Genomic DNA, 22,815 nt, shown 5'->3' with positions numbered 1-22,815 from the left:
TGTTGTCATAACTGGTTAATTTTTTGGTAATTTGGGAGAAGAGCCAGGGATGCTGCATGTTAGAATGCACAGGACAGCCTTAAACACAATGAAGAATAGTTCCTGCCTCCTGCCCCACTTTCTAATGCCCCATTGACTTTTCTCCACTTTAAATATAAATCAGGAGTCATTTAGTCATGAAAACAGAAGTAGTTTAGTCACATAATAAGATGTTATGTGAAAAATCCAGAGTAGTGGTTTGAAGCTGTATGTATCCCAGAAAAACATATTCTTAAATTTAATCCATTCCTAAAGGTCCAAATCCATTGTAAGTAGGCTTTTTTGATGAGGATATTTCAGTTAAAGTGTAAACGATGGGGCTTCATTTTATTACTGGAGTCCTTTATAAGAATGAAACTCTGACGGAGAGAGAAAGCCACAGAGGATGCAGCCAGGAGCTGAAATCAACTGAACCTGGAAGACAAGAGGAGACCGGAAGATGCTACATGTGCCTTGACATGTGACAGGAATCAGGGTTTGCCAGCAGCCAGCACCAGAATGATCATGAGTCTTGATTTGGACTTTTTCTCAACCTCAAACAATGAGCAAATAAATCGCTATTGTTTAAACTGAGCCATCTCATGGTATTTGCTTGAGCAGTCTAGGTAACTAGAATATCCAGTAATTTAAGGCAAGGTCATGGATAAAAAGCTTAAATGGAATAAGAATATTATTTCAAAATTATAAAAATTTTATTAACTATATTCTCTTCACCAAAGATAATTTCCAACTACATCTTTAGTTTAGAAGGTGTTCAGTGCTGTGATACAATAATGCAGTTATTGTAAAAGCAAAGAAATTGATGCAAATATGTAACAGAAATTGCCTTTTTCAAGGATTTAGGATTGTGGTGGATTGATTCCTTCAGAAGACATGTTCTTAATCTTAATCCATGTTCTCGTGGGTTTGAACCCTGTGCTGGTTTGAAAGGAAGTATGCCCCCTAAGAAAAGCCATGTTTTAATCAAAATATCATTTCATAAAGGTAGAATAATCTCTATTCAATACTGTATGTTTGAAACTGTAATGAGATCATCTCCCTGGATGATGTGATTTAGTCAAGAATGATTGTTGAACTGGATTAGGGGACAAAATGTCTCCACCCATTTGGGTGGGTCTTGATAGGTTTATTGGAGTCCTATAAAAGAGGAAATATTTTGGAGAATGAGAGATTCAGAGAGAGCAGAACAATGTAACCATGAGATGCAGAGAGTCCACAAGCCAGCACCTTTGGAGATGAAGAAGGAAAACACCTCCCGGGGAGCTTCATAAAACCAGAAGCCAGGAGAGAAAACTAGCAGATGACGACACCGTATTCACCATGTGCCCTTCCAGCTGAGAGAGAAGCCCTGACTGTGTTCGCCATGTGCCTTCTCACTTGAGAGAGAAACCCTGAACTTCATCGGCCTTCTTGAACCAAGGTCTCTTTCCCTGGATGCCTTTGATTGGACATTGCTTTAGACTTGTTTTAATTGGGACATTTTCTCGGCCTTAGAACTGTAAACCAGCAACTCATTAAATTCCCCCTTTTAAAAGCCATTCCATTTCTTGTATGTTGCATTCTAGCAGCTAGCAAACTAGAACAAACCCATTTGTAAATAGGTCCCTTTGAAGATGTTATTGTTAAGGTGTGGCCCAACTAAATTAAAGTGGATCTTAATCCTTTTTACTGGAAACCTTATAAAGAGGAGCCAGAAGCTGGAAGTCAGTGGAAACCAATACAGCAGGCAAACAGAGAAATTGCCATGAGACAGGAGCAGAGAAACAAGCCAAGGAACCCCAAGGATTGTGGCAAGTCAGCACCAGAAATCTACAGACTGCTGGGAGAAAGCATTGCCTTGCCAAACCTTGATGCTGAACTTCTAGACTCTGAAACTTTGAGACAATAAATGCTTGTTGCTTAAGCAATCCATTGTATGGCATTTGTAATAGCAGCTCCTACAGACTAAGAGAAGAATCAAATACAATATTACATTATTAGAGACTCATTATATGCAGTGATCTTATTGAATTCCATTAATGACGTTTCTTTACACTTTCAATAGATGTGTGAGCCTGTGTGTACATGTATGTATTTTAATTTCTGTGCATATTAAGAGATCTGTGTAGTGACACTTGTGTATTCAAATTATTTATTTTGGGGACCCATATGTGTTTTCAGTTTTACTCTGATACTTTCACTACAGTCTTGAGTAGAAATGGAAGAGCTGAGAAAATGAGGTAGCAGAAAAGTTGCCAGCACGCCCACTGTTTGTCAGGGAAGTGGATGTGAGATTTTTCCCATGTGTGTAGCTGACACAACAGAAACTAGCCAGGCTTTGGGTTTTCTTTGCCAGCACCACATTTAAGAAAGCCATCTTGCCAGCAAGAGGGTGAAGGTGGAGTGCGGAAAAGATGGAAAGGTTTCTCCTCTTCCTACAAAGACCCTTCATGCAAACCCTGGAGAAAACCAGAGCTGACCATGAATTAGTTCCGACCATTGGAGAATATTCCTAATTGATAATAATGAAAAACACATTAAATGAGGTCCCCCAAGTTTAAGCATGAGAGAAGAGGGTGGGGGAGACAGAGAGAGAGAGAGAATCTGATGACTCCACCTCAAATTTCAGTCGTGACTTTGTCTGTGGGGACAGTCACCTAGCCTTAGATGCCTGCTAAGAGTCAAGCATTGAGCCAGTCTGTGCTATTCAGAGCAGCTGTTTTCACACTATTCTCCCTTCTCTCTCTCCAAATATAACAAGATAATCTTTTGGAATTTAAAATGTATAGTGAACAATGAAAAGATAAATGTGATGTTTATTAAACTAGAAGGAAAATAATGATTAATACTACAATGGCATATTTCAAACTTCAGTTTAAGCATTTTGAGAGCATGGTACAAGTTGCCAGAATCCTCCTTTTAAAATGATAAATAATCCTTCAGCTCTTGGTGCTGTCCGATGGAGAGCTGGAGCGATGATTATCCAAGGAAAATCTTTTGATAGCTTTTGCACGTGATTTAATCATACTTCTCATAAAACTAATACATATGTGCCAATTTTATTTGAATTCTGCATAAGCTATCAGTTCTTTTGGATTTAAATTAAGTCAGAAATGGACAAGGACTGTAACACGGAGCAACTGGTGACCTAACCATGCTGCCTGGACCGTCTTATGTCTGCAATGTTTTAAACCAAAATATTTTGCTTGTTTAAATAAGTCCAGACAAATTTCTGCTGAAATGTTTGGTTTTGTTGGACTATTTTTCAGAATATTTAATGCATATTTATCTCATGTATTGCATTCAGTCATATCTTATGTACAAAGTTAAGGTCTAAAAATCTCTGTGCTTGAACTTTAATTGCTGTTGGAAAGTCATGGAATCTTTCTGAATCTGATACTTCTTGACAATATATACATGCATTGTGCTGGTTTTAGAAAAGGACCGCAATTTCTTTGATGCTCTTTCTTTAAGTAGAAGGAGACTGTTCACCTTCCCCTTAAGTGTGGGGTGGGCTGACTCTTCCCTAATATAGAAGAAGTGAAGTCATGTGACTTTGAAGACTGGATGATAAGAAGCACTGTGACCTCCTGCTTACTTACACTCCCTTGGATCACCGAGCCTGAAGCTTCCATTCTGTGAGAAAAAGCACGTGGCAAAGAACCCTGGCTTCCTGCTAATAGTACATCCTCCATCCTCAACCAAATCTTCAGATAACCAAGGCTCCTGCTGACATCCTGACAGTAACCATATGAGAGACCCTGAGCCAGAAATACTCAGCTAAACTCCTCCCAGATTCCAAGCCAATTTAAACTGTGAGATAATAATTGGGTATTGTCATAAGTTGCTAAGTCTTGGGGTAATTTTTTATGCAGCACTAGAAAGCTAATGTATTAGCAGTCATTTATTGGATTCAATGGATAACATTAGATAACAATTCATTGGAGTCACTGGAGAACAACAGTCAGGATGAGGGTTTTTTTTTCCCTTTGTAAAGAAATATTATCCAGATTGTGAAAAGATGACTGGGTAGGAAGCTCCAGGATTTGGTTCTTCCAAATATTGTTGCCAGAACAAATATTACACAGGCAAGAACTGACTGAAACAACTATTTTGAAGCTCCAGAGCCCAGTAGAACACTGTATAGTATCCAGGGAAGAGTTGGATGAAGACGCTGATAAATTATGGTAAAAACCAGGAATTGATTTCTCTACCTGGCATTTACCAGAACACATCCCAGACTTTTGAGGCAGGCTGCCATGGGGTCCAGCCCCTGGTTAGTTCATTGGTGACAGAAAGGGACATAAAAATCTTTGCCCCTAAAATCAGGGTGGGCACAGACAATCACTGATCACGATTTATGATTAGTGACGAGATTATTGCAGTCCTGGCTCTGAGGATGCCCATTGTTCCAGTGCCTTCCACACGAAGGCGGAAGCAGAGGAAACTTAAAGATGCTAAGCTCCCTAAGGGCTTCCAGGGCCATTAGGACAGCTTTTTTTCTGGGCAGGTGAAAACAGCTCAGCTTGGGAGACCCAGTGAAGAATCTCTTGGTGCCCTTCCTGCTGTCTCCCAAGGACACTTTGGAGCCTGTCTACACCCTCTTCATAGGTATCTGGCCTTGTTTCAGCCACAAAAGGCTGGTTTGGGAAACTTGCCTCCAGCATGAACCCCTTCCCATAATGTTCTCTAGGTGAAAGCAGTTTGAGACAATGATAGCTATGTTTGAAACTATATAGATGGCCAGTCTGGGGCAATGGCCTTGCCTACTTTAAATACCGGGAAAAGGGAGGTCTTTCTTCTGGGAAATGGAGGGTGTATTCAAACTCCTGTTAACAGGACAACTCCAAAACAACTAACAAACACAATAACTAGACAAGACAAGGCTCTGAAAAGACAGGGAGGGCCCTGCACATTGCATCTACCTTGGGCAAACCTTCCTGATAGGTAACATCTGTTTTGTCACCAGTTGCTTACAAAACCAAGGAACAGACATCTCAGGGAATAAATCCAAGAGTTGAAATTTTTAAATATCAAAATGTACAGTGTGCAACAAAACAGTACAAGATAAACAAGAAACAGGAAATGATGTCTCCCTTATCAAAAGGAAGAGGACAAAAATCCAGAAAACATCAATGAATAAGAGTACGGATATACCAACCAATGTCTTTAAAAAATCATCTTAAAGGGTAAAGGTAAATACAGAGAAAGAACTAAAATATCAGGAAAACAATGATTGAGTAATATGAGATTCTCAGGAAAGATATAGAAATTTGAAAAAGGGAACAAACAAAATTACTGGAGTTAAAGACCATAATAAACAAAATGGAAAATACTCAAAAGGCTTTCAGGAGAAGACTGGAACAGGCATAAGATTCAGGCAAGACCCTTGAAAAGAGTAAGGCTGAGGAGCAGGAAAAAAAAGAGAAATATTAAAAACAAAAACAGCCAAGGACACCTCTGGGATACCAGCAAGTGCTCAAATATACAGATTATGGGAGTGCTGGAAGGAGAAGACAGAGAAAAAGGGGAAGACGGACTATTCAAAGAAATGACAGAGGATTTATCAAATTCAGCAAAGATATGCATATGCACATCCAAGAAGCCCAGAGAATACCAAACAGAATCAACATGAAATACACCCCATCATATATTGATCACACTATTAAATATAAAGTAAAAGGAAGAAGTTTCGAAAGCTGCAAGAGAAAAACAACATGTTAAGTTCAAGGAAAACTTAGGTTGAGTGCTAATTTCTCATCAGAATACATGGAGTCAGGAAGGCAATGGTTTGAAATACTTAAAGTGCTGAGAGAAAACAATTCACTTTTTTTCAAAAATGAGGAGGAGATTAAGACATTCCCAGATAAACAAAAGGTGAGGCTGTTCATCATCATAGACCTGCCCTACAAGCAATGCCAAAGGTAATTCTTTAGGCAGAAAGTAGAGGACAGTAGACAGTAGTGCAAAGAGGTATAAAGAAATAAAGACCTTCAGTAAAAATAGCCATTTGAGTAATTAGAAATGCCAGTATTACTGTACTGTATTGCTTGGTATGCAATACCACTTCTTACTTAATACAGGTGTGTAAAATGGAAATGCATAAAAAATAATGATAAATATATGGTTTTAGACATACAATGTACAAAGATACAAGTTGTAACAAGTGCAAAAAAAGGTGGAAGGGAAAGGAGGGAAATAGGAAAAGTGTATGCATATGCTATTGAAGTCAAGTATTATCAAACCAAATATGACTGTTATATATTTAGGATGTTGTTCTAGTTTGCTAGCTGCCAGAATGCAATATACAAGAAACAGAAGGGCTTTTAAAAGGGGGACTTTATCATGTGCAAATTTACAGTTCTAAGACTTTGGAAATGTCCAAATTAAAGCAAGTCTACAAAATATCCAAATTAAGGCACCAAACAAGAGGTTGCCTTCACCCAAGAAAAGCCGATGAAGTTCAGGGTTTCTCTCTCAACTGGAAAGGCACATGATGAACATGGCGATGTCTGGTAGCTTTCTCTCCAGGCTTCTTGTTTCATGAAGCTCCACTGGGGGTGTTTTCCTTCTTCATCTCCAAGGGTCTCTGGCTGTGTGGTCTTTTGTGGTTCTTGTAGCTCTCTCCAAAATGTTTCCTCTTTTAAGAATCCCATTAAAGTAGTCAAGACCCATTCTGGAATGGGTGGAGTCACATCTCCCTCTAATCAACGGTTAATAAGCACAATTGGGTGAGTCACATGTCCATGGAGATAATCTAATCAAATTTCCAACATACAGTGCTAGATAGGGTTTAAAAGAAATAGTTGCTCCCACAGGATCGGATTAGGATTAAGCATGCCTTTTCTAGGGTACATAAATTCTTTCAAACTGGCACAGATGTTAACTTTTAACCCTATGGTAATAGCAAGGAAAATATATGAAAATACATCCAGATAGAATAGAGACGTCATTAAATATGGTACAACCCCCCAAATCTAATAAATATGAAGTCAAGCATTAATGGAAGAATTAAGGGACAAAAAAGATATGACTTATAAAGACTACATAGCAAAATGGCAGAAGAAATTCTGCATCATCAGTAGTTATTTTTAATGTAAATAGATTCAACTCTATAGACAAAAAAGCAGAGATTGGCCGAATATCTAAAAGTATAACCCAACTATTTGATGTCTGCAACAGACTCACCTTAAATTCAGTGATACAAATAGGCTGAAAGTAAAAGATGGAAAAAACTATGCCAACAAGTAATAACCAAAGTAGAATGGGGGTAAAGTAGTATCAGTAAAATAGACTTTAAGTCAAAGCTAGTTAAGAGTAAAAAGATGGCCATTATATATATTGATAAGGGGCTCAATTCAACAAGAAGATATACCAATTATAAACATATATGCACTTAATAGCAGACCCCCAAAATATGTGAAGCAAATAATGACAGCTTTGAAGAGAGAGATTGATGGTTCCACATTAATAGTAGGAGATTTTAATGCACTAATTTCAATAATGGATAGAACATCTATTAGAAGATCAACAAAGAAATAGAAGACTTGAATGATACTCCAAACCAGCTAGACCTAACATACATATATAAAATACTTCACCCTACAGCATCAGAATAAACATTCTTCTCTAGTGCACATGAATCATTCTCCAGGATAGAAAAAGTCTATCCTAGAGAAAGTCTCAGAAAATTAAAAATTATTGAAAACATACAATGTGTCTTCTCTGACTATAATGCATAGAAACTTCAAATCAATAACAGAGGAAGAAGTTAAAAATTCACAAAAATATGGAAATTAAACAACATACTCTTAAACAACCAATGGTTAAAGAAGGTATCACAAGGGAAATTAGGAAATACCTTGAGGTGAGTGGAAATGATAATACAATATATCAAACGTTAATGTTACAGCACAGTCAGTGCTGAGGGGGAAATTTATAGTTATAAATGCTTACATTAAAATAATAGAAATACTTAATATCAGAAAACTAGCCTCAAAATTAGAAGAACTAGAAAAAAAGAAGATCAAAGTAAACTCAAATTGAGCAGAAGGAAGGAAAGAACAAAAATTAGATATAAATAACATAGATAGAAAAAAGAGAGAACCAACAAAACCAAAAGTTGTTTCTTTGAAAAGATCAACAAAATTGACAAACGTTAAACTAGGCTGACAAAGAAAAAAAGGAAAAGGATTCAAATAATGAAAATCAGAAATAGAAAAGGAACATCCTGTTGATGATGCTGAAATAAAGAAGAATATAAGAGGATACTATGAACAAGTGTATGCCAATAAATTAGATAACTTAGAGGAAATAGACAGTGTTAAAAACACACAAAATACTTACACTGACTCAAGAAGAAAAGAAGACCTTCGCAAAGCAATTACTAGTAAGGAAATTGAATCAGTCATCAAAAACCTTCCAACAAAGGTACGCTTAGGACCAAGTGGTTTCACAAGGAAATTTTACCCAACACTCCATGAAAATTTAACTCCAATTCTGTTCTAACTCTTCTTTCAAAAATTGAAGAGGAGAGAACACTACCTAACTCATTCTTCAAGGCCAACATTACTCTTATACCAAAGCCAGATAAGGATACCACAGGAAAAGAGAGTTACAGACCAATATCCCTTATGAATACAGAATACTAACAAAGCAAATATAATGGCATGTTAAAAGAAGTATACACCTGTGTCAAGTAGGATTTATCTCTGGTATACAAGGGTGGTTCAACATAAGAAAATAAATTAATGAAATACACCACATTAACAGAATAAGGGCAAAGAAACACATGAACACCTCACTTAATGCCATTTGATAAAAACCAGATCTGATTATTTTTAAAAGTTTTTCAAATGCAATTTTAACATTTGAGATATATTCACACACCATACAATCCATCCAAAGTATATCATCAATGGCTACCAGTATCATCACATAATTGTGCAATCATCATCACAATCAATTTTAGTGCATTTTCATTACTCTTAAAAAAAATAGTAGTAGGATAAAATAAAAATATAAAAGAAAACCTAAAGTATCCTGTATGCCTTATCTTTCCCTATAGTTCTCCCCTAGTATTAATGTGGCACATTTGTTATGGTGGCTGAAAGAATATTAAGACATTACTGTTGATTATATTCCATAGTTTGCAATAGGTGTGTTTTCTCCCAAATACCCCTGTACTACTATCTCTTATAATACTGTTTATATTTATTCTAGTTCCTAAAAGAACTTTTTTTATATTTGCAATGTTAGTCACAGTCATCATCCACCAAAAGATTCACTGTGTTATACATTCCCATGTTTTCACTTCTAGCTTTCCTTTTGACAGCACCCATTTTTTAAAAATTTTTAAATTAATTTTTGAATTTTTAAAAAAAATTACAAGAAAGAAGCAAAAACATTCTTAATATATTATCATTCTGTTCTACATAGATAATCAGTAATTCATAATATCATCACATAGTTGCATATTCATCATCATGATCATTTCTTAGAACATTTGTATCAATTCAGAAAAAGAAATAAAAAGTCAACAGAAAAATAAAATGAAAACAGAAAAAAAAATATACATACCATACCCCTTACCCCTCCTTTTCATTGATCACTAGCATTTCAAACTAAATTTATTTTAACACTTGTTCCCCCTATTATTTATTTTTATTCCATATGTTCTATTCGTCTGTTGACAAGGTAGATAAAACGAGTATCAGACACAAGGTTTTCACAATCACACAGTCACATTATGAAAGCTATATCATTATACTATCATCATCAAGAATCATGGCTACTGGAACACAGCTCTACATTTTCAGGCAGTTCCCACCAACCTCTCTGTTACACCTTAACTAAGAAGCTGATATCTATATAATGCATAAGAATAACCTGCAGGATAACCTCTCGACTCTGTTTGGAATCTCTCAGCCACTGACATTTTATTTTGTCTCATTTCTCTCTTCCTCCCTTCAGTTGAGAAGGTTTTCTCAATCCCTTGATGCTGAGTCTCAGCTCATTCTAGGATTTCTGTCCCACGTGTCAGCACCTATTCTTAATTTAAAAAAAAACAACTTAGAACACTGGGAATAGAAGGAAGCTTTCTGAACATGATGGAGGGCATATATGAGAAACCTACATCTAACATCCTACTTGATGAAGAAAGAAAGAAATCTTTCCCTGTAAGACCAGGAGCAAGACACTGATGCCCACTGTCTCCACTGTTATTCAACAGTGCACTGGACATTCTTGCCTGAGCTATATAGGCAAGAAAAAGTAAAAGTTATCAAATATGGAAAGAAGTAAAACCTTCCCTACTTTCAGATGACATGATTCTACATAGAGAAAATTCTGAAATATCCACAATAAAAGTTCCTAAAGCTAATAAACAAATTCAGCAAAGTAGTCAGATGTAAGAACAACAACCCCTATAAGTAGTATATATAGGCAATGAACAATCAGACCTCATATCTTATTAAAAAATCTATTCAAAATGTATCAAAAGGCTAAATATAAGAACCAGAACTGTCAAATTCATGGAAGAAAATGTAGGGAAGCACCTTTAGGACCTTATGTTAGCTGATGTTTTCTGAGAAGGTACATCCAAAGTACAAGCAAAAAAAGGAAAAATAAATAAATAAGATCTCATCAAAATTAAAGTCCTTATAAGAAAACAGGGGCCTAGATTATAAGCTTTTATAGCAGACACATTAAATCCGGAGTGGTGATTGTTATTTCTGGATTTTGAGAGGTTGTTTTATATATATAACCTGTTATTTAGAGATAAGAACAAAGCTGAACAGGTTGGGGTTAAAGTAGTTCAGAACATAGGGGTAAGGAAGACAGTGTCTATATTTTAGAGCCACACATACTCTCTGAGACCAATGGAAGAGAGGTTTATTTGATCGGGAACTGAAGTTTTTTGTAGTGCATAAAATCTAATTCAACCTATCTGTATAGCTCATTTGAACAACTGAAACACAGAGAGCACAGAATGAGAAAGAGGTCCTTTAATCCAGAGGTCCTTTAATCCTGTACAGATTATTGCAGTGTCTGAAAACATCCTAGAGTATATTAACCAGATAATCAAAAAGTATTGGCAAAGTCCCCTGAGGGTAGGGAGAAAGACTATGAAACTATTAAACCTTACCATCAGAGAATCCCCTGATACTGTGTCAAACTTTAGGGACACCTAAATCAATAGGCTATGCCCTCAATCATGAGATTTACTCTTGTGAAGCTTATGTAGAAAGCATAGAAGCTTACACTACCTATAGACATGCATAAGAATTACTTCTGGAGGACCTCTGTTGTTCCTCAGATGTGGTCTCATTCTCTCTAAGCCCAACTCTGCAAGTGAAATCACTGACCTCCCCCCTGTGGGAGATGACATCCAGGGGTGAAAGTCTTCCTGGCAATGTGGGAGAGGACTCCCAGGGATGAATCCAGACCTGGCACCGTGGGACTAACATTTATATCCTGAGCAAATGGGGGAAAAGAAGTGTTACTAATAAAGAATCAGTGGCAGAGAGAGTTCAAATAGAGTTGAGAGACTTCTCTGGAGGTTGCTCTTAACAAGCTTCAAGTAGACCTTGCTATCTATTATAACCTGCCAATTCCCACCCAGGACCATTCTAGCCAATCCTAAAGAACATGTAGGGCAATTTATAAGATTCCACAAGGGTTCCTGGCACTAGAGTAATTTACCCAAAACCTATAACCTCCAGATGGGTCCCTGGTCCAGATAAGTCCTGACTCATAGCCCATCCTCTCCAGAACATCAGATAGTTTCATCTTCCTACCCCATACTAGTGACAGACACTTCCAATATCAAAAATTTAGAATTGCCATAGCCCAAAGAACCCTAATGAGAGGTATCGAAAGATCAAAGGTGATGGTGGAATTTTACATAGAAGATAGGACTTAACAAATAAACATGAATGCTGAATCATTAAAATGATATCTCTTTTAGTCTCCAGTGTTTTAGAGCAGCTAGAAGTAAGAACCTAAAATTGTGAAATTTTAACCCATGTCAAAGTATGAAATATGTTCTACAAATAATTGTGGTGCTGTGCTTGGAAATTTATAGCTCTTTTGTACATATGTTATTGTTCGCAAAAAAGAAGGAAAAAAGAGTCAGTTGTGATGATGAAAAAGTATTTAAGCCCTCTGGCCTCTTACATTCTGGAGCAGCTAGAAAGAAAAATAAGAGAGGATCATATAGTAGCTCATGACAAACTCTGAGATCTATCCCGTAACCACTTTTTGAAGAGTTCTTTGAAAACTATTGCTTTTTTATTTCTTTGCTTTGTGTATATGTTATACTATACAATTTTTAAAAGTTTTAAAAATAATAAATAAATAAATAAAATCAAAGTCGTTTTGTGCCTCAAAGGACTTTAGCATGGAAGTAAAATGATAACCTACACAAAGGAGAAAATATTTGGAAACCACATATCCAGTAAGGGCTTAATATACATAATATATAAAGAAATCCTTCAACTTAAAAACAAAAACCAAGGAACCCAATTTAAAAATGAGCAAAAGACTTTAATAGACGTCTCTCAAAAGAAGATATGCAAATGGAAAAAGCATGTGAAAAGATGTTCAACCTCATTAGTCATCAGGGAAATGCAATCCAAAACCACACGGAGATGCCATTTCACATTCATTAGAATGGCTGCTATTGAACAAAGGAAAATTATAAGTATTGGAGAGGACGCAGAGAAATAGGAACACTAAGTCACTGCTGGTGACAATGAAAATGGTGCTGTCACTGTGGAAGACAGTTTGTTTGTTCTTCAGATGGTTGAGTATAGAATTACCAAATGACCTCACAATCCCACTACTAGGTACATACCCAAAAGAATTGAAAACAGGGCTCAAACATCTATTTACACACTGATGATCATAGCAGCATTATTCACAACTGCCAAAAGGTTGAAGCTCCCCAAGTGTTCGTCAACCAGTGATTGAATAAACAGTATGTGAAATATGCTTACAATGGAATATTACTCAGCTCTAAAAAGGAATGAAATTTTAATATGTGAACAATATGGATGGACCTTGAAAACATTATATTGAGTGAAATAAGCCAGACACAAAAGAACAAATATTGCATGAACTCATTGATATGAAATAGGTAGAATAATCAAACTCCTAGAATCAGAACCAGGGGATGGGGTAGGGATAGGGAATGGGAAGTTTAGGCTTAAAATAGACAGGGTTCCAATTTGTAACCATGGAAATACTTTGGTAATGGATGGTTGTCGTGGTAGCACAACATTGTGAACAGAATTAACAATACTAAAATACATATCTGGATGTAGCTAATAGTAGAAATATTAAGTTGTAGGTATAGTAACAATAAAAAATGTAAAAAATATCCATGGAACTGCACTACATAAGCAGTGAACCCTAAGTCAAACCATGGACTATAGTTCATAGTACAATCATAAAAATGTGCTTTCATCAATTGTAAGAAATGTTCCACATCAATGCAAGGTATTAATAATAAGGTGACATATGGAAATCCTGTGTTTTATGCATGATTGTTCTGTAAACTCACAACTTCTCTAATAAGGAAAAAAATATTATCCATCCTGGGAAGGGAAATTCCTAGCAATAAATGACAAATCCTTATGGACCTCTTAGTGGAAATGAATCATAGAGAAGTTAATCTTAAAAATCGTTATTTTGCTTTATTTTTTGCTCATGACCCACGCACTTATTCATTCTCTAACACTCACACAGCCATGTCTGCCCTGACCTTTCCTGTTTTGTCCCTGATTGGTATCATGAAGTGTACAACCGACTGACAAATGATGAGGTTCCAACGGTGTCAGACGAGATGCAGACGTGGAAGTATATATCAAGCGGAAGAGTGCAATAGAGACACAAGTAGGAAACTCAGTGCTGACTGGATAATTTCTTGATTGAACCATATGAAATTGCTACTGTTGTAGGTCAAAACTACACTGATTTGTGCAATTCTATTTAGTGCAACATATGTATCATTAAAGATCAATCTTCATTCTCTATTAGCACCTAATAAAAATGACCCAGAACAAAAGAAAGAACTAAAAAAATCAAAGAGAAGAGGAAAGAAGAAAGAAAGAAAGGATGGGAGGGAGGAAAAAAGAGAGGCAGTGGGGAGGGAGGGAAAATGAAGGTAGTTAATTCTTCGTAGGTCAACTTGTGTGTGAGGATCGTGCTTAAGTCTTGGCTTTATCAGTTAATGTGTAATCTTTGGAGATCATTAAGCTCTTGCAATCCTCAACTTTCTCATCTATTTCATGAGAATAATAATTTCATTGACCACACGGGTTTACTTTGAGGATCAAATGAAATATTGTATATAAAGAAGACTTTATAAAATATTGTGTACTCTAAACAGGCTATGAATATGGGCTCTTGTACTCCAGACTTCACATCCCAACAGAAATGATGGGTTGTAATCTCCTGTCTATTGGAAATTCCTTTTGAGATCTATGTGATAGGGAAAAAAGGAAACTATATTTCCTCAACAATAGCTACCAAGGTGTTAGACAGGGGTCTGGGTGCTTTTTTTTTTTTCAGATTCAGTGATCATTTAATATATAGATTTGGGGCTAGTGGGTATGTAGGTAACAATTTTGTGGTGAAAAAAGATCTTTAGCTTAGAGTCTTTAGAACTGTTACTAGCGGTCACATCTTGGACAAATTACTACATTGCCTCAAAATACCTCAGAAAAATTGAAAGAACTATTTCAATGTTAGTTGTTTTGAAAGTTTTATTTTCCATCAAGGGGAAGTTTAAACACTTTCTACATGGAAAATAATATACATAGAAAATTCTATTTAATTTGAATATGGCTTAACAGTGGCCCATTTAAATTCTAGAGTGATTTTCCTCGTGGGTGCAAATGGAATGCTAATTAACGTTAACATTAGTCTCAGAAAAACATAATTATGAAGGTAAATATGCAGCTTTATCCTTTAAACCAAATAATGTATCCCATTAGAAATTATTTAGGGATGAAGAGAAATTTGACTTAACTTTACCACATCCATTCATCATTACTGAAAAAAATTGAGAGGGGATTGGACCTTATTACAGCTTTTGTAATATTATTCTTTACTTCAAGCATGTGAATATAGTAGAAAAATTCATATAATGCTTTTAAGACAAGATTAATAGGATAGTATTTTACTAATGTTATTCTATTATTGCCAGGAAACCCTACAATATTATTCTACATTTTATTACCACTTATGTATTGCTTTAATACCATTTTGTATATTAACTGATTTTCAGTAATTGCCCTTTTGTGTCTCAAGTACGGCATAAATATGAACTTACCCTCTAGAAGAAAATAGCTATGGGTTACAACCACCATTGAAGAATTTTGTGGGAAGATATTAAAATCTTCAATAACTCCAATAACCTTAGATGCCTTAGGGTAACGTCATAATGATTTCATCTGATTTCAGGGAGTTTTTGGCTGGATTATCTTTTCACCAACCCACAGTAATTTACTAGTATTTTATATGCCACATTTTCTCACGAAAACCAAAGGAGAGAAGAAATAACCTAAGGTTGAAAAAGTTCCCTCTTCCTCACGCTCTTTGACTTTTAAATAATGAGGTATTTAAATCTTAAGTGAATGTGTTAGCTTTTTGACAGGTGATGGAAAAGCAGATAAAATGCTACTGATTTTATAGTGATTTTTCTAATAAGGCAAAAATATTTAAACTGATCATCCCAGGAAAAAGAATGTAACCTGGTTACTCCATCAATTTAAATACAAGAGCTTTGTCTAAGATACTTTTCAGCTTCAGTAACAGAGACCCAAAATAACACAATAACACTAGGTTAAACAAATAAAAAGAAGAACCTTATTTCTGGCGTAAGTGATGAGTTCAAGTGCACAGAGTCTAGTGCCCATGATAAGGCAACTGAAGATCCAGGCTCCTACTAACAAGTTGTGCTTCTCAAATCTCAATTTAGAATCTGAGAATTTAGCAAACACAATGTTGGAAACTCAAGCTGCCTTTAGATTTGTTGTTGTTGTTGTTTGCATAGGCAGACACCAGGAATGTCTTTAGATGCTGGGTGAAATTCAAAAGCCCAACCTAAAAAGTAGAATAGTATGGCTGATATCCAGCAGCACACAGTGGGTGCTTTAGGAACTTCCTTTAGTGAATCAGGAAGTCTCACTGTATATTTCCGAACCCTGGTCATGTAAATGCTTTCACAGCTGTTGTTTTCTTTTTTTCTCTCAAAACAAGCAGAAATTGTGAGATGAACTTAGGCTAGGTCACTCTGCAAAGGAAAAAAAAAAAGCTACTGATCATTTCAGCTTTTTCTGGTTCTAAACTGGAGGTCTTATTTCCTCTGACTATATGAAGTAGAATGTTCACGATGACAGCCTGAATTTACATAGCACAGTTTTGCTATTATTAAAACAGCTCTAATTTCTATTTTATCAATTGGGAAAAAACTTCATATTTTCTGATCACAAAAGTTTTTAATTCTCTTTAAAATGTAAAGAAGAAAGCAAAAATGTTTCATAATCTCATCACTCAAAGGTAAGTCCTTGGCATTTTGTGCCTATTTTTTATTACTTCTTCAATGCAAATACGCTATGAGTCAGCAAGCTCACAACACATTATATTAAGTGTAAATGACAACTATGGTACTATCGAGGGTGCTAACAGAAACTCTGCACAGATTCCTTGACTCCAGAAAAACTTGGAGATGCTCTGGCTTTCTTGATCATCTTCCTATGTGTTCTATCACAGTCTTATCCCTATCCATCTCATAGGGATATGTCATCTTGGTTTGGGATATTTAAAACTTTTTTTTTTGGTATATTTAAAACTTTTATGAGTTTGCTAATGCATTTATGATAAGTTCAATAAATAAATGAAAGTCTATGGAAATATTTTCTTGCCCACTCCCTACATTCTGATTCACAGCAACTGAGAATGGGTCTTGAGATTCAGCAGCTCTCAATTTCCCTCCCCTGTACTCTAAGTCTCTCGGGTGTTTATCTTCCACCTGAGATGCTGCCCATATATTATCTGTAAAACCATGTGCTGCATGACACACTCAACAAAAAGAGGGAAGTTTATCCACTTTTTAAACAGAAAAGTTACTTCATTAGTGCTTTCACTGAAAATATCTTTTCACAACTGAAGCTTCGCTAAGGGGTTAGAGAAAAAATTTAAGTCCACTTTCATGTGCGCTTCATTTTTCTTCTATTCTAAAGTTATTTCAGTGAGGCATGTCTCATTGTTTTTTATTTATTTATTAAAAAATTAACAATAAATGAGCAAAAACATTCTTAACATATGATCATTCCCTTCTACATATATAATCTGTAATTCACAATATCATCACATAGTTGCATATTCATCATCATGATCATTTCTTAGAACCCTAATGAAAGGGAGGGGTAGGGGGTATGGTATGTATAATCTCTTTTTTTTCCATTTTATTTCTTTTTCTGGTGTCTTTTTAGTTCTTTTTCTGAATTGATGCAAATGTCTTATTGTTTTTTATCATCTAGTGTGGCTGCTGAAAACATGATGTCATTCAATTTTTCACTTCTCTTTACAGAGTCTGTTTTATTCTTTTCTCTTCTTATAGGTTTTTAGAATATTCATTTTATACCTGACTTGAAAAAATTCAGGGGTATATACCTCAATGTGGGTCTTTTTTAAGTTATATTGCTCAACACTTTGAATCTTAAGATTAGTGTTATTTTTTTTGTCTCTGATAAATACTCTTACTCAGATTAATTTATCCCTTGCATTTTTGCTAGTATTTCCCTAAATATTGTTTTCAGACTTCTTATTTGATTTTGCATGTCTCATAACATTTTAAAGACTTTCTTTTTCCCACTCAGTATTTTTGTATTGTGGAAGTATCACATTGAGACAACAGGGAGTATAAATTACAATACTCCTTATCCAAATATACATCAAAATTTAGATATTGTAATTTTTACAAATAACATTAGTTTCAAGTAACATTAATTTGTCATTATTAAATCTCAAGTAATTTCCCAATGCATCTATTTTGTCTCTCAGTTTGAATTGGTCAAGATCCAATCTCAGTGTAATAAAATAAATTAAAATTTCATGAATGATTGCTAAGCGAATGCAAGTAGGCTAGAATAACTTTAAAATGCTAAAAAAAAGAGTGATTTATATTTAAAGTGGAGGTCATATACAGTAGAATTAAAGTGATTGAAGGCCAACTCAGTAATAGAAAAATTTAGCATGCCTTTCTTGAATACAGAAATAAAAAAGATTAAAGATAAAATAGAAACGAGGAAGAGAAAAAGGAATACTACAGTATAAATTATGGATTTTTTTCAAAGGGGAAATTGATTAATATTAAAGCCCCACGTTTCTCTTTTAGATGTACCTCATCCCATGGCCTGGTATAGAATAAGGCCAGGGAAGATAATTTTTCAAAGAATTTCCAGCCATTGCTTTCTCTTTCTCTTTCTGGATTCCGTATACTTCCTACACAAGGATGTTTTTCCAAACACACAGTTGGTAAGGTACTTTGGATTCAGGCTCCTGTAGCTGCCCAAGATAAGAAGACAGCTCACCCTAGACATTTGGGCCAGTATTTTTTCCCTTCCCACTGGTTGCATTTGGTTTTTATTCCTTTTTCCCCACTATTGGAGTGGAAATTGTAAGATCTGTGAGGACAGAGGAGGTAATTGCCTTATTGGGGGTCTACACTGTTATAGGCTAAAAGAATCTTCCAAATGGTCTGTTTTTTCGTAAACATTTTTACTGTGAAAGATGACATATATACAAAAAAAAACACACCACATTTCAAAGTATATTGTGACAAGTAGCTATATAATAGATTTCAGAGTTTGGTATGGGTTACAGTTCCACAATTTTAGGCTTTTCCTTCTAGCTGCTCCAAGACACCAGAGACTAAAAAAATCACCATAATGATTCAGCAGTCATACTCATTTGTTAAATTCTTTCTTCTCTATTATAATGCCTCCTTCTCCCAATCTTTCAGGCTTTGGGGCTGTGTCCATTCTAACTTTCTCATGTTGGAAGGAGCTGTTGATAATATAGGATAGGGGGATAGAACCAGCTGATATTCTTGGAGAGACTGGCCCTTCTAGGTTTCAGGACTAATCTGACCTAGGAAACCATTTGCTGTTGTAGGTTCTAGAAAGTAATCAAAGTGTATGGAACCTTTGTAGAATCTCAGATAGAGCTCTAGGTGCTATTTAGGGTTGATAGGAATGGTTTTGGTTGGGATTTGGCAAACCATGATAAATAGCAATGTCTAGCTGAAGCTTGCCTAAGAGTAGCCTCCAGAATTACCTCTCAATTCTATTTGAACTCTCTAATACCTTATTTGTTACATTTCTTTTCCCCCTTTTGGTCAGAAATGCATTGTTGATCCCATGGTGCAAGGGCCAGACTCATCCCTGGAATTCATATCCCATGTTATCAGGGAGACATTCACCCCTGGATGTCATGTTCCATGTGGTAGGGAGGGTAATGATTTTACTTGCAGAGTTGGGCTTAGAGAGAGAGAGAGTGGTCACACCTGAGCAACAAAAGAGGTCATCTGAAGGTAACTCTTACGCATAGCTATAGATAGGTTTAGATTCTCTGCTACATAAATAACCTTCACAAGAACAAGCCTCAAGATCAATGGCTTGGCCTATTGACATGGGAGTCCCTAATGCTTGAGACAGTATCAGGGGTTTCCCTCATGGTAAATCTTAATAGTTCCATATATTTTCTCCACTCTCTCAAGGGACTTTGTGAATAGTTTTTAATTATCTGCTGAACATACTCTGGGATGTATTGGGGCATTACATTAAACTATACAAAATTATAAGCTCTCATTCCCATTCTGGGTTCCATGTATTTGGGTTGCTTAATGAGCTATCCAGACAGGTTGAGTTAGATTATGTGCTACAGAAAATTTAAGTTTTAGACACAATAAGCCTCTCTTCCTTTGGCCTCATACAGTAGTTAAAGTTCTAAAATACGGACAAGGTCCTCTTTATCCTTATGTTCTGATTTACCTTAGTTCTGACCCAATTGGCTTCACATTTATCTCTAATGGAAGCCTGATTTCTTTTTTGGTTTCTTTAACAGTTATTGTATGTGGCAATGTTGACTTTCAGATCTGCAGAACCCCTACTCTGAGTCATAGATGTCACACAGGTACACAAAATTGTCACGGAAATGTCAGGTTATATGTATATAGCACAGCATTTCAAAATGTAAAAATAACAAATTACAGCTCCAGATTAAATGTGACTGCAATAAGAGCTTACAATTTAAGCCCCAAATCCCTTATAAGTATTTTCTAAAAGAGACTATAAAATATTTGTTCTTTTGTTTCTGGATATGTTGCATCACACAATGTCCCCCAGTTTCATTCATCTCATCGCATGCTTCACGACTTCGTTCCTTTGTGGAGCTGCACAGAAGATGTATTCGATCATATGCATCCACCACACTTCACCATTCTACTTCTCAGTCAATGTGTCCTTCAGCCACCTCCACCCATAGGGCACCACATATAATGTCCAAAATCAACAGTCAGTGTCTCACATTATCCTTACTTACTTGTATAATTATCAACACTCTCAATTTTAGACAATTTTCATTGCTCCCAAGGGAAAAATAACTAATAAACACAGCCTTACCAAATAGAAAATCAAAATTTCCCCTTAACTCTTGTCCTTTCTCCTCAATTATTTATCCCTGATATTGTCGTGGTACTGTTGATGTCTTCTTGTGAAACACAGACCACAGCATGCATAGCAGTTTCCCCCATACCCCCAAATTATTTACTTTTGTACAAGATTCATACCTTTGAAATAGTTCATGCAAGAAGTTATTTATATTTGTGGTGTTAGTTGGTGGGATACATGGCTCTATGCAACCCTTTTCAATCATGTTCACCTTCAATATGGCAATATCACTTGTAGACCCACTAATGAGCTGCCTTTATTTCTGTGCATTTCCTTAGACTTAAGTTCAACCTCATTAGCTAACTGTTTAGAGTCTGTGTATCTCTAGGTCCCCCCAAATCTTCATTATAAGTCTCTGAGTTTACCTTTACCCAGGTCATAAAAACAAAATTATTCAGTATCGATCCTTCTGTGTCTGACTCATTTCACTCAGCGTTATGTCCTCACGGTTCATCCACGTTGTCACGTGCTTCAGGACCACATTTTGTTTTACTGCTGCATAATATTCCATCATATGTATGTACCACAGTTTGTTTATCCACCTGTCTGTTGATGGGCCCTTTGATTGTTTCCATATTTTGGTAATTGTGACTAATGCTGCTATGAACATCAGCATACATATAGCTGTTTGTATCACTGCTTTCAGCTCTCTTGGGTATATACTTAGTATTGGTATTGCCGGGTTGTAGGGCAACTCCATATTTAGTTTTCTTCTATAGGTGCAGTACCATCATGCATTCCCATCAGTAGTGGAAATCTCCAGATCCTCTCCAGCATTTGTAGCTTCCTGTTTGTTTAATAGCAGCTATTTTTAAAGGTGTGAGGTGATATCTAATTGTAGTCTTGAGCTGTACTTCCAGTATAACTAATGAAAATAAGCATCTCTTCATGTGCTTTTTAGCCATCTGTATTCGCTCTTTGGAAAATTGTCTATTCATATCTTTAGCCCATTTTATAATTGGGTTGTTTGTTCTTTTATTGTTGAGTTATATGATTTCTTTATGTATACAAGATATGAAACCTTTATCCAATATGTGATTTCCAAATATTTTCTCCCATTGAGTTGACTGCTTCTTCACCCACTTGACAAAATCTTTTGAGGTGAGGCACAGAAGCATTTGATTTTGAGGAATTCCCATTTGCCTATGTTTTTATTTCATTGCTTGTGCTTTAGGTTTAAAGTTTAGGAAACTACACCTTATTACTAGGTCTTGAAGATGTTTCTCTCTATTTTCCTCTAGGAGTTTTATGGTACTGGTTCTTGTATTTAGGTATTTCATTCACTTTGAGTCAATTTATATAGGGTATAAAGTAAAGACCCTCTTTCATTCCTTTGGCTATTGATATCCAGCTCTCCTATGCCCCTTTATTGTATGGACTATTCTACCCCAGTTCAGTGGATTTGGGGACTTGTCAAAGATCACTTGACCATAGATTTGGTGGTCTATTTCTGCACCCTCAATTTGATTCCATTGTCTATTTTTTTTTTCTTGAGGATCCGTGGTAATGACCCTTCACACACACTCATTTCTGATTTTGTTTATTTGCATTCCCTCTCCTTTCTTCTTTCGGCCTAACTTGGGGTCCGTCAGTTTTATTGATTTCCTAAAGAACCAACTTTTAGTTTTATTGATTCTTTCTATTGTTTTTCTGTTCTCCAATTCATTTAATTCTGCGTTAGCTTTTGATATTTCTTTTTTTCTATTTGCTTTTCAGTTAGTTTGCTGTTCTTTTTCTAGTTCCTCCAGGTGAGTAGTTAAGTACTCAAGTTTTGCTCCTTCTTCTTTTATAATATAAGCATTTGCTTCATCCCATGTATTCTAATATGTTGTATTCTCATGTTCATTCATTTCCAGATATTCACTGATTTTCTAGAAATTTCTTCTTTGACCCACTAGTTTTTTAAGAATATGTTACTTAATTTCCATTTACTTCTGAAAGTTCTCCTTTTTTGTTGTTTATTGATTTCTAGCTTCATTTCATTGTGGTCAGAGAAAGTGCTTTGACTAATTTCACTCTTTCAATTTCTAAAGACCTGTTTTGTGCCCCAGCATAT

The 22,815-nt window shown here is 35.8% G+C and overlaps 1 protein-coding gene across 19 annotated transcripts in view; it reads right to left on the bottom strand.

The window, feature by feature from the left end:
* PLPPR5 (phospholipid phosphatase related 5) overlaps window positions 1–22,815 on the bottom strand; it is a 413,822-nt gene that overhangs the window by 265,379 nt on the left and 125,628 nt on the right. For 3 of the 19 annotated variants that reach the window (XM_077120155.1, XM_077120156.1, XM_077120167.1), the window contains exon 1: window positions 3,621–3,774. The exons of 13 other annotated variants lie outside the window; for them this stretch is intronic. In XM_077120155.1, the coding sequence (XP_076976270.1) occupies window positions 3,621–3,713 (93 nt within the window). In that variant the 5' untranslated portion in view covers window positions 3,714–3,774. Of the gene's footprint in view, window positions 1–3,616; window positions 3,775–15,928; window positions 16,319–22,815 lie in introns of those variants that run through there. 3 more of the 19 variants (XM_077120165.1, XR_013159286.1, XR_013159280.1) reach the window with 3 other exon arrangements.

This window comes from Tamandua tetradactyla, chromosome 11 (assembly GCF_023851605.1).
Source record: "Tamandua tetradactyla isolate mTamTet1 chromosome 11, mTamTet1.pri, whole genome shotgun sequence".
Lineage (NCBI taxonomy): Eukaryota > Metazoa > Chordata > Mammalia > Pilosa > Myrmecophagidae > Tamandua > Tamandua tetradactyla.
The sequence above is the reverse complement of the archived record's forward strand: the minus strand, read 5'-3'. Positions and strand labels throughout refer to the sequence as shown.